Below are 13,570 nucleotides of genomic sequence, written 5' to 3'. Positions count from 1 at the left end.
GCACAGGATCCCTCAATTACTTATTTAAGACTTATTTATAAGTCTTAATATCTATACAGACTTTTTAAAGAGGAAGTGGAAAAACAGTGCTCAAAATCACCTTTTAGGCGTCTTGGTAGTTTTGAGTTACTCATACATAAATTGTGTGAACTAAAATTGTGAGTTACTCATACATGCACCATATGAACTAACATTAAGAGTCAAGTACTAGAGTCTGACAATACACGTATTTGTTATCAATTGCAACTTAACAAGTTACCCTAAAACTTAGTTGCTTAAAATAAACATTCATTGTCTCACAGTTTCCAAGGATGAGGAGTTCAAAAACAGTTTATCTGAGTGCTTCTGGCTCAGGGTCTCTCATGAGCTGAGATGTCATCAGGAATGCAGTCATCTGAATAAACTTTCAAGATGGCTCAATCCATGGCTGGTAATGGGGCTGGCTGTTGGCAGGAGGTCCTTTGGACCTCTCTACAGAGCTGCTTGAGTGTCGTCATGACATGGCAGCTCCAAAAAAGACAAAGTGGAAGCCAGTAGCTTTTTATGACCTAGCCTCAGAAGTTACACTCCATCAATTCCACCATATCCTGTAGTTACACAGGTCAGCCCTATTCAGTTAGGGGGGAACCACACAACAGCATGAATACCAAGAGATGAGAATCTCTGGAGCCCATCTGGAAGGCTGCCTACCACAACACAGTAAGAATTTGGAGAAACCATACAAAATGCTACCATACAACTAGACATCCAGTTTGCATCCTCCATCCAAGTCAAGGGATCAAAAGCATACAATTCTAACCACTCTCCCCATGTGCTAAGTGGATAAGAAAATAATTACAGTAGTCTCCCCTTTATCTGCTGTAGATACGTTCCAAGACCCCTAGTGGATGCCTGAAACCGCAGGTAGTACCAAACCCTGTATAAGCTATGTTTTTTCCTATACATAGATATCTGTGATAAAGTTTAATTTATAATTTAGGCACAGTGAGAGATTAAGGACAATAATAATAAAAAAATTATAATAATATACTGTAATAAAAGTTATGTTAATATGGTCTCTCTTTCTCCCTCCCTCAAAATATCTTAATATTTTCGGACCTCAATTGACTGAGGGTAACTGAAACCTCAGAAAGCAAAACCACAGATAAGGGGGGGACTACTATATGGTACAATGTGATAATGCAGCCTGTGGCACTAGGGGGATAGACAAGCAACTAAGAGAATCCAAAGGATGATTTCCTCTGTCTCAGCAAGTCAGGGGTAACATTTGAGCTGGATATTGAACAGTAAGAAGAGACCACCAAGTATCATCATTAGGCACTTAGAATACTGACTAAATGAATCAAGATGTCTTCCTTGATAAACATGACAGAAACTCTAAAACAGCCCTGGTCAACCCAGGTTCAGTAAGAGATTTAACTCCTGATGTCCTAAGGCAGCTATTACCTGTAATGAATTAATTTCTCTCCTATACATCTAGAAGGCACTAGCAATGTACGATCCTTGGGAGAACTAAGAAAATAGTCATTCAAATGATTTTCTGTAGGGCTGAATTCTTTCACAAAACCCTAGTTGAAAAAGATTGGTAATGAGTTGAAAAGATAGTTCTTAAAGCAAGATCCCAAATATTCTACCAAATAGTTCCTAAAATATGAAATGGGAGAAATGTAACTGTGTATAAGAAGGTAGTGTGTAGCTAAAAAGGAGCTAGAAGGAAAGAGGAAGAGGAAGTGACCCAAAAGGTTAACAGAGACCTGGCCACACTCATCCCATCATGGTCCACAGCACAGCTCCCTCCCAGGCAGTTAATGCGAAGATGAAATTAGCCATCACTCCAATACACCGAAGTTGCTTCACTACAAGAACAGTCAAGGGAGGAAGGCAGAAAGTAATCAGGAAAAACAGGAGCCAACCAGTGCATTCTCCATCCAAGTGGATGTCAGATCAACAGCATATAATTCTAACCAACTCCTCCCACCCTTATTTATTTAAGGCAGAATTTACAGGTCTGCTGTAACCTGAAGAGAGTATGTGTGTGCGCTTGAGCCTCCACTGTTCACAATAGGGAAAGAATGCCTCAGTCTCACATCATGAGTGTGATTACTCCACAAACGAGAGGCTTATTCATGCCAACATGGTAGACTACACAGGGGGCTGAATACCTGTGTGCTCTTGAGACAAGGCAGCTTGTGCAGTTGTGGCAAGAAAAAAAAATATCCCTCATAGCCAAAACCACAAAGCCAAATTGTGTTCAGTAAGACTGCTCTTCATTATTCATCCTCTGGAAGACTAAAGAATAAGAAAATGTAATAAGCCGCACCTTGAAAAGTCATGGCAGAGTGGCATGCTACAACATGACAGAAGCATTAAAAAGAGAAAGGAATCACGTGTGCTAATCTAAATCACCCCACCTCAGGGTTGAGTACTTCCCGTGTTCCTCCAACAGCTGCCCCTTAAAATCTCACTCTCTCTAATAAAACCTTCCTAACAAAAACCTCATAAATGATATGCTGAAAATAAACATACGTTCATTCTTAAGTGTGCTGCTTGCTGTGTGTGCACGTATTTGTATGTGTCTGTGCTTACATGTGAGCTTGTGCATGTGTTTGGGTTTTAATGTATTTGTCCCTATTATTTTTTCCATTTTTAGACTTGAAGTCCTGGAAAAAAAGAGATCCCGTCTAATTTATTTATATTCTAACCACAAGCCTCAAGAGGTTGCAATAATAAGCCCTATTTACTGCTGACACTAACTAGCATTCAAGAGAAATTCATGAAAGCCATATTTTTAAATTGGGAGCCTTTCTGAAAGGGTCATGATCCACCTTAAGATCAGTATTGCATATTCAATATTAATAAGTACAGAGACCCCCCCCCCCAAAGCATCACCAAAACCAACCTGCCTAGCTGAAACCAGAAACCAAAAAGGAAAAACATTATCAGAAGCCCCTGGGACAGTTATAAAAAACAATACCCATCTCTTAAGGTTCAAGTTTAGAATAATTCCAGGCTGCTATTAACATGTACTAGAGCCTAAGACACAGCTAGAGCATAATTTCTTGCTATCTTGATTTCAAACATAACTTCATATTATATTTGGGAATTTGGTTTTTCTTTGTTTTTAAACAAAAGCAGCACCATATTACAAAACTGTTTCACTGAAGTGAAAGTTTCACAACTGAAGTTGTAGGAATCTCTTTTCCAGGGCAAAGAGCTCTGTACTAGGACTAATGGGTTGATCATGTACTTGGAATCCCAATCATATTTCTTCTTCAAGTCTGCACTTCTAAAGAGGAGACAAACACCTCAGTACCAGCAATCCGCTAGGATGCTTTCTGGAGGAGATTAGGATACTGATGTCAACAAAAACTAGATGCAACTGCTCCTAAAGTGCAGAGATGCTGGCACACAGCAGGCACTCAGCTTACAGATGATCAGACCAACTAATCACATGTGAATAGTCAAAGAACAATATCGAAAAACAAGACTGCTTGTATTATACAAACAATCAAAACCAGCCCAGAGATGACCACCGAGCCACCACAGGAGGCTTCAGAGCTGGGGCAGTAGGGAGGACGAGGGCTTCAGCCACACTCCTCTGACATCTGCACCAAGCTCAGCAATGACCAGGCCACCACTGGAAGCCCCCTGGTCTCCCATGCAGGAATGAGGGGGCTGCCACAGGCCTCAACTCTGCTCCTCCTTCCTCCCACCATATTTCCTTCCCCACCATATTTCATTCCCCTCCCCCTCCCCCTTCAGCTACTCCACACCAACATCATAGAATGTTAAAAAAAAAAAAAAATTAATAAATAAACTTTAAAAAATAAAAAAATAAAATAAAATAAAATAGAACCAACCACCACCCCCCACAAAAAAACAAAAAATCAAATGTCATCTGTAAAAAAATGTAAAACGTATAATCCTTATTTAAATATTCATGATTATACCAAAATTTATAAGGTAGACATCAAGATGACAGTCAGCCCAATAAAGAAGAAAGAGGTGTACGTTTCCTGACAACATGGAAGATAGTTCTAACAGCTACTGATGCCCCAGTGATCGGCCAGCATCTTAGGTAGGGACTGAGACTTAGGAAGAAAAGAGTTTCACCTGACACTCTAGGACTCATGGGCCAGGCCCTACCACCACAGCAGATCCTTCTGAGAGCTCCCCAGACACAAGACTGTCTAGAAGGATGACAAGACCACTCTTCTATGCTGGGTTCAGCCTTGGCACTGGTGGAAAAGCAGCCACAAGTAAAAAGGCAACTACTTTCCAAAGTTAAGCAATGAACTAAGAAGGGGAAAAATGGAACAACAGTGTTTTCTTTGCTGACTCTTGGGTACCAAACTAGCTGTATTAGAAATCGCTTTATAACTGAGAACCATAGGAGATAAGAAATATTTCTGATATCATCTAGAATCACACCAAGGCAGAAAATCACTTTTATAATACAGTCCCTCATGTTAACAGAGAGAGATATGTAAGAGCAGAAGGATAGAGGGACACATCCATGTCCAGTGACCAAGCCAGGACTGAACTCCGCAGCTCCACTCCCAAACCCATCTCCTTTCCTGTTCACCACAGTGATGCCAACAGCTAAATACACACATTTCAATACATAAAAATCTCACATAGTACAGTACATGTGAGCCTAACAATTACAGAAGTCAATAACCCCAGGTATTAACCTTATTTTCAATGGCTATTACTAGGCTTAGTTTATACCAATGTCACTTCCTCCAAAACGAATTAATATTTAAGGAGTAAAATGACACAGGCAGTATTACAGCCTGGGAAAGAAAGGCCCTCAAGGCTCCTCCAAAAACCAACACTTCAAGCATGATAATTTTCAGAGCAACTTATTCTATCCTAACTCCTGTAAGGCTGGTTAAAGAGCAAAATACCAAAACATATTAAGTGTAGACAATTTTATGCAAGTAAAACCAAACCATAAGACCAGTTAGCTTAGGAACTGCATATAGGTCTCCCTTAAATGGTATAAGTGAAATTTAAAGTTTCCCACGGTTTGTAAAAGCAGAGACGAACTCAGAGAGCCTTTTGTGAATAAACTGTCTGAATTCAGTGGAAAATTAACCATTCAAAAGTTTATTTTGGGCTTCTCAATTGGCTTGTTCCATTTCTCCAAAGAAAAAAAAAAAGTCTTAAATTGATCCCTCAGTCTATAAAAGGGGAAATAAAATCTCTTAACTCCAAAACAGATTGTGGCGCTCCAATGCTTGATTTGGGTTGACAAGCTGTGGCTGTCTTCTCAGCTGGCAACAATAAAACCCACCAGTGAAAAGTCAAGTTTCCAAATGCTCCTCTTTGTTCTTGGTGAAGAAATAAACTCAAAAGTTGTGAAGACCAAATGCAACTGACATTAAGTTCAAACCCCAACTCCAAAATCAGTTAAGTACAGTTACAATACTATAATATACTTATTTGCCACTCAAAAGCAATTTGTTCCACAGAAATAAAAGTATCCAAGTAGAAAATAATTTTCAATTTAATAAAAGATTCTCTCATACAATTTTCAATTTATTGAAAAGATTCACCTTTGCCAATAAGAAGGTGCATTTGAAAACACTTATAAAATTTGTTCCCCAAAGGCATTCTTCTCCCTACTGCTGTAGTGAGATAATTCTACTGTGTAATATCAGATCGATCTGCCCACTAAAGTAAAAATCAGATGTTAAAATAAAACAAGTTAGTCATGAGCATCTCTGAAAAAAAGTACAAGAGAATTGGAAGTTTTCCCAATGAGAGTTTTCCCAAGGAAAAAACATCAAAATATAATGGGAAACAATACTTTGAAAATCACTTTATTGTGTCCACTTTCAGGATCATATGGTCCATTATGATGAGGTGTACCTCTACTGTGCATGGCTCAGACACAGGGGATCCACTTCCCCCACTGTTTTTAGCAGAGTGGAAACAGCTGTAATGTGACTCAACATCCGCATCCTCACCAACGCTGAACCCTTATCATTAGAGCTCAGGACTCATCAAACTCATTTTCCTCCTGAAAGCTAACTAAAAAACAACTGCTTCCAGGCTCTCTTCATGTTTTTTTTTTCCCTTCATTATTATTTGCAAATCTGGGATTTGCTGATAAAGTAAATGCAGATTTTGATCTGTAGTATTCATGATTGGTCAGCAAAAGCAAAAATTCCTATCTTATCTCCCATCTTGGAGCAGGGTCTCCAGGAGGATAAAGTAAGGAGAAAGAACTTGGAAACCCAGTGAAGTTGAAATACCCACTGAGCAACTCTCAGTAAAAAGCCACGATTTCTACCTTGTTAACACTGTTTAAATCCAATGCTAAAACTTATTACTGTCCAGAACTGAAATCTGTATTGTTTTGGAACATTTTCTTGAGCTCTCGTTTCATTGCTATTTAAAAAGCCAAAAAGTCTCAGTCCCCATGACTTTACAAAAAAAAGGGAACATCACCTTACAAATTTATACTCATTTAAAAATATAACTGTTTTTAAAACTTTACTTTGGAGTAAAAACATAACTGTTTTAAAACTGAACTCCAAAAGAGAAACTTTTCTGAAAAGTGGATGACTGTAAGCCAAATCATAAAATTCCTATGCCTGCCTGTGCTCAAAGCACCATTATAATAATTTTTTTCATCCACAAAGGGCACGCCCAGAACAGAGGTCACCATTCTGTTTAATGATTTTCTGTTAGAGAAAAACTGATGTGGTTAGTAAGGCGTATGGAACTTAACCTCAATTACATCAGAGTCTAATGGTCTCAGCAAACACACAATTCTTAATGAACTGTCGATCTATTAACAGAAAAAATATGGAGACTACCAGAGGGTGTCTAACAGAATGGAAGGTCAAATTACTTACCTTATGCAAAGGCAGCACGAGGAATGCTCCTCCCCCACTCGCTTCTATGATTATGGCAACAAATCTGGGATTGACAGCACAAAAGGAACTATCCCAGGTCACACGGGAAACCCGGATGTCATCATAGCACTGGTCATTTTTCACTGCTTGTCCAAATACATGCCGAAACTTGCTTTGTCGTACCACTCGCCTCATCGTGTCTGCAGAGGAAGAGCAAGAATTATGTTAGAAATATGCACCAAACTGAAAGCTTTACTATTACAAATGAAAAGCTCCAAGTAGGAAAAACAGAATGGTATGGCATTTTGTCTGCTCTCCTAAAAAGTAGCCAAATTGCAAATCCAAATTTCCTTTAGCAGCACATACCCAGAGAAAACTGCAAAATGCGTCAGGGAAAGAATTACACATTTAGAAATGAAAAATTCCTAATTCAAGATCCAGAAACACATCACCAGTTTTAATTTCAGGAGAAAGATTAAGGCAAAGAGTAAAGGAAAATTAGCCTTTCAGGGTTAGGTGGGAACTGACAGATAATTCACTCCCTTTTATAGTTACAGATGAGGAAACTCCAAAGTGAAGTTATTTGGTAGATGTGAAGCAGAAGAAAGCCTTAAAACAAGTTATGATTTTGTGGCATTTTCCTCAGCCTGCCAAGGTAATTTTTCAGTTTTTAAACATTTTCCCCAGACATCAGTACTCTGCCGAGGCTGTGCCTTGCTCCCCAGAGCATTTCCACAAGAACTGTGTGTAGTAAGGAATTCAAGAGACATGCAACCACCCTTGTCTTCAAGAGCCCTCTAAATCTCCTTCTAACACAGACATAATTATCAGAGCAACCCAGTACTAAACAGCCCAATGCTGAGGTGCTATGTGGTGAGAAACAGGAAAAATCAGCCTAAGGCAGCTGAATGGATCAAGAGCCAGGTCTTGGAAAAGAGAGGCAAGTATTTAAATAGAAAGCAATGTGATCAAAGTGATATATAGGATGCCGGTAAGTCTGGTAATAGCTGGACGGATTAGACAGAAAGAAGCTAAAAGCTAGGTACTGGGCTAGGAAGCTGTGACAGTAAACCAGGCCTCAGAAAGGCCTGGAATGATAAGGCAGTAGCAGTTGGACAGAGGAAAGGAAAAATGCAGGGACGATTCTGGAGAGGAAATGAAACCAGAATGGGTTTTTTCACATCAGGGCTGATCATTCACCACAGCCACTTCCCGAGAAAACCAGGGAATCTGGGGGGAGGGGAAGTGACACAGAGTTGGGTTCCTGGGCTTCTTCATGGGTCAATTCAAACTCCAAATTTACTAGATTATCTGATAGACATGTACACTGCAAGATTTGTGCTTTAGGATGACCAACCCTTGCCTGATTAAGGTTTTCTAGAGTGCAACCAATGTAATTTTTTTATCTGCTACTACAGGATTTGGTTAGAAGGAGCCTAGACGAAACCTAAGTAGAAACAGAACACGGTCAAACCTGGACAACTCAGCTGAAAACCCGATCCCCATGTACAGAGAAGGGCTACCACCTATCCACATATGCCAGATGGGACACATGGTGGGCTGCTGCTAATTTCTTTCCTCTAATTCCCTTCCTCATGGCCCTGGGCCCATGGCTAAATACAGAGAGAGGGAATTTATTTTTGCCAGATCCTCCTTCTACCCTTCCAAGTCATGTGCAAAAGCAGCCTCTCTCCAGTGCTGGGACATGTGGCTAGGCTGAGGAAGCCAAGGGGCAGGCAACTGAACATCTGTGTTACTTGGCCCAGATGTTGCTAGGCCTCTCCAGCTGACTACCAGGACCATACAGCTTGAACACTTGGTAGAAAAGATGGCAAATGACATGCTTACATTTGGCCAGGGTCTTTCATTTGTGAAATGGTATGAGTTAGATAAGCACGAGTTAGATAAGACAGCTTCCATGAGGTGGTAAAAACCAAGATGAAAACACATCCATACAATAAGCCAATGCACAGCCAGCTGGTCGCATGATCCATTTCCCTACACAACCATCTGTACAAGTTACAAAAGCTGAAATCCCCACCACATCTTACAGCAAATGTTTTAAAAGTTAACATAGAAGAAACAAGGATAGCACCATGTCAAAGAGTCAATATCCTTCATATATAAAGTTCTTACAAATTCGTACAATTAAAACCGAACAGAAAATTAGGCAAAGGACATGAAGAGGTAATTCACAAAAGAAACACAAATTTACAAAAGAAATACCAATCCTTCCTGAAATACTAAGAAGATGACAGTATAAAAGCAGGTATAAACACCAAAGGATAAGAGAACTGAAAAGGAGCCTACAAGAGGGCAAATGTGACAAAATCTTGGAAGATGGAAAGTTGTCGTGTACATGTAATTGATTAAATGTGGGTGTTCTCCACTCAGCTGAGTGTCTCAGGAGGAGCTCACAAGAAAGAAGCCAAGGCCCACTGTGAATACCAAGAGCACTCAGAAGAGAAACTGCACTTCTCTAAAGACAAGGATGTGAGAGAGGGGCTGCAGAGATAACTGACTGAAAGTCTGAATTAGGAGCACCTAGACACCCGAACCCCTCCCTCCAGGGCTGCACAACTGGAGGACCGGCCCGCCCCTCCCCAGAAGCCAGAAGAGGAGCCCCAGCCTGGATGACACCCAGCACAGGTGTAAGCAGGTGTCACGCTGGCAACAGAGTTCTGCACAGGGAGGTCTCCAGCCCCCTGTACCTCCTGGTTCCCAAGATACCAAGATGCCACCCACCCTACCCTGCAAATCAGACTCACTGCCATCAGTGAGTTTCACCACTCAAGGAGCCCCTCCACCCACTCAGGCATCAGGTCAACTTTTAGAGCCTCACTTTTAAATGTGAATGGACATTTGAGGAAGGCCTCTAACTTTAAAAATAGAAATATTTTTTCCTCTTAACTCAAATAGATTAGATACCATCTAACTCACAATAATATAAAGATTTTTTTTTTTTGCTTGTTTTGTTGTTGGGTTGTTGTTTTGGGTTTTTTGTTTTGTTTTTTGGCAGCTTGCCAGTATGAATATAAAAGATTGATATAAATATGTAAAGTGCCTTGTCTTTTTTGAGAGATACTATATAAATCTGCTGGCTGAGTTACATAGTAAAATGCCTTAAAAAGTCATTTCCATATTACATAGTGACAAATTAGTTTCATCATAACTACATCTGGGCAGAATGATATAGAGGTTCTTTTGCTATAATCAGGAAGTAGAATGTCAGCTACAGAACAGAGAGCATCAGAAAAGCCACTGCTTCCACAGTGCTGTGCTGAGTCAGGTATGTCGAAGTGGAGCCTGAAGGGCAGTGTGAGCCCATTCACATCCAGGTTGAACTTGATCTGGGCTCAGCTGTCCACATATGGCAACAGCTGCTTTTGCTGCACAGAATGTCTCAGGTCGTCCAGGCAAACAACAGAGAATAGCAATTAAGAGAGCAAGCTCCTGACAGTCTTGCGAGTGAGAAGCACAACTGTACCATTCACTTCCTGGCCATGCTTAATAGGGCAAGTCAATGACTCTCCATAAGTGTCAGATTCTCTATCTGAAAATGGGTACAATGGATATAAAGCTGAAGTGATCAGTAAATGAGCACTTGGTGATGAGATGATGGCAGAAGACTACTATGTTATAGCACCTTGTATGGTTAGACACACAAAACTAATCACTCAATAAATGCCAGCTGTTGTTATCATCCTAGTAACTGATGTAAGATAATCTGGATTAAAATACTGGCTCTGCCACTTATTAGCAAATTACTTAACTCCTCTGAGCCTGAGCTTCCTCATCTATAAAACAGAGGGAATGATACCTATAATAAGAATTTAAACCAATATCTGACAAAGAAGCTGACAGTTTGGAAGTGTTGTCCCCTCCAAAACTCATGCAGAAATCTGATCTCCAATGTGGCAGTGTTGGGAGCTGTTTGAGTCATGGGGGTGGATCCCTCATGAATGGATTAATGCTCTCCCTGGGGGGTGGGAGTAGTGAGTTCTTGCTGTATTAGTTCCCATGAGAGTTGGTTGTTTAAAAGATCCTGGCACCTTCCTTCTCTCTCTCTTGCTTTCTCAAGCCATGTGATCTGCGTGTGCCCACCAGATGCCTGACACTTTCTGCCATGAGTAGAAGCAGCCTGAGGCCTGTGCCAGATGCAGCTGTCCCAGAATCGTAAGCCAATAAACCTCTTTACTTTATAAATTACCCAGTCTCAGGTATTCTGTTATAGCAACACAAAAGGGACTAATACAGAAGCCTAGATCTAGATGACTTCATTAAACACTTGGAAAATTAATACCAATTTTTCACAAATTCTTCTAAAAAATAGAAAAGAAGAAACACTTCCAAACTAATTGTATGAAGCCAGTATTACCCTAATACCAAAACCAAAGAAATCACAAGAAAACTTATAGACCAATATCTCTTATGAACATAGACACAAAAATCCTCAACAAATACTAGCAAACCAAATCCAGCAACATATAAAAAGAATTATACACCATGACCAAGTGGGATTTATCCCAGTTATGAAAGGTTGGTTCAACATCTGAAAATCAATTAATGTAACACACCATAGCAATAGAATAAACACACATACACACAATCATCTCACACCCAGAAAAAGCATTTGACAAAAGTTAACACCCTTTCATAATAAAATACTCAACAAACTAGGAATAGAAGGAAACTTCCTCAACCTGATAAAAGGCATCCAGCGCTAACTCAATATTCAATGGTGAAAGATGCTTCTCCCTAAAATCAGGAACAAGACAAAGATGTCTGTTTTTACCACTTCTATTCAGTACTGTACTACAGGTTTCTAGCTAGGGTGATTAGTCAAGACAAGGGAATAAAAGACATTCAGATTGGAAAGAAAGAAGTAAAACTATCTCTGTATGCAGATGGCATGAGCTTATATATAGAAAATCCTAAGAAATTCACTAAAAGAACTATTAGAACTAGTAAGCTCAGCAAGGCTGCAGGATACAAGATAAATATACAAAAATCAATCATATTTCTATACACTCATAACAAACAATTCAAAGATGAAATTAAGAAAACACTTCCACCTACAACAGCATCAAAATGAATAAATAGATAAAATACTTATCAATAAACCTAGCCAAGGAGGTGAAAGTCTTGTATTCTGAAAACTATAAAACAAGGCTGAAAGATATTAAAGAAGACATAAATAAGTGGAAAGAAATCCCATGTTCAAGGACCAGAAGACTGAACATTGTTAAGATGGAAATATCCCTCAAACTGGATACAGTTTCAATGCAATTCTTATCAGAATCCCAGCTGATTTCTTACTAGAAATTGATGAACTGATTCAAAAATTCATATGGAATGGAAGAGACCCCAAAATAACCAAACAACATTGTTTTCAAGAATAAATTAGGAAGACTCATATTTTCTGATTTCAAAACTTATTACAAAGCAACAGTAATCAAGACAGTGTGGTTCTGGAACATAGACATAGATAAATGGAATAGAACTGAAAGTCCAGAAGTACACCTATATATCTTTGGTTAAGTAATTTCAACAAGGGTGCCAGGACCGTCTGAAGAGGAAAGAAAAGTCTTTTCAACAAATGGTGCTGAGACAACTAAATAGCCACATAAGAAAGAATGAAGTTAAATCTTACCTCATACCATATAGAATAATTAACTCAAAATGGATCAAAGACCCAGATATGAGAGCTACAACTATAAAATTCTTAGAAGAAAACATAAGAGTAAATCTTCATAGCTTTGGATTTGGCAAAGGATTCTTAAATATAAGACCAAAAGCACAAACAACAAAACAAAAAGTAGATAAACTCCAATAAAATTTAAAACTTCAGTTCACTTCTAGGTTTCAGCACAAACAAAAACAAAACAAAACATAAAAAGAATTTTTTTTAACTTTTGTGCTTCAAAGGACACCATCAAGAAAATGAAAAGACAACCCAGTTGGGAGAAAATTTCTGCAAATTTTGTATCTGATAATGCACTTGTACCTAGAATATATTGTATTAGTCTGTTTGTGTTGCTATAACAGAAATACCTGAAACTGGGTAATTCATAAAGAACAGAGGTTTATTTGGCTTACAATTTTGGGACAGCTGCATCTGGCATGAGCCTCAGCCTGCTTCTACTCATGGCAGAAAGCAGCAGGCAGCCAGTGGGTACAAGCAGATCATATGGTGAGGAGAGAGAGAGAGAGAGAGAGAGAGAGAGAGAGATGTGCCAGGTCTTTTAAACAACCAGCTCTCATGGGAACTAACAGAGTGAGAACTCACTAATTAATCCCCCTTACCCAGGGAGAGCATTAATCCATTCATGAGGGATCTGCCCCCATGACTCAATCAGTTTCCAACATTGCCACACTGGGGATCAGATTTCCTCATGGGTTTTGGGGGGCCAACAAATCCAAACTCCATCATTCCACCCCTGGCTCCCCAAAACTCATGTTCCTCTCACACACAAAATACAATTATTCCATCCCAATAGTCCCAAAAGTCTTAGCTTGTTCCAGCACCAACTTAAAAGTCCAAAGTCCAAAGTCTCATCTGAGACCAAAGGCAAAATTCTTTCCAGCTGTGAACCTGTAAAAATCAAAGCCAAATTTATCTACTGCCAAGATACAAGGGTGGAACAGACATTGGGTACACATTCCCCTTCCAAAAGGAAGGAATAGACCAGAAGAAAGAA

The 13,570-nt window shown here is 39.5% G+C and overlaps 1 protein-coding gene across 1 annotated transcript in view; it reads right to left on the bottom strand.

The window, feature by feature from the left end:
- CORO1C (coronin 1C) overlaps positions 1 to 13,570 on the bottom strand; it is a 74,719-nt gene that overhangs the window by 38,751 nt on the left and 22,398 nt on the right. The window contains exon 2 of the mRNA XM_063085524.1: positions 6,870 to 7,069. Coding sequence (XP_062941594.1) covers positions 6,870 to 7,064 — 195 coding nt within the window. The 5' untranslated portion in view covers positions 7,065 to 7,069. The remainder of the gene's footprint in view (positions 1 to 6,869; positions 7,070 to 13,570) is intronic.

This window comes from Cynocephalus volans, chromosome 2 (assembly GCF_027409185.1).
Source record: "Cynocephalus volans isolate mCynVol1 chromosome 2, mCynVol1.pri, whole genome shotgun sequence".
Taxonomy (NCBI): Eukaryota; Metazoa; Chordata; class Mammalia; order Dermoptera; family Cynocephalidae; genus Cynocephalus; species Cynocephalus volans.
This window is presented reverse-complemented; position numbering and strand designations above follow the sequence as displayed.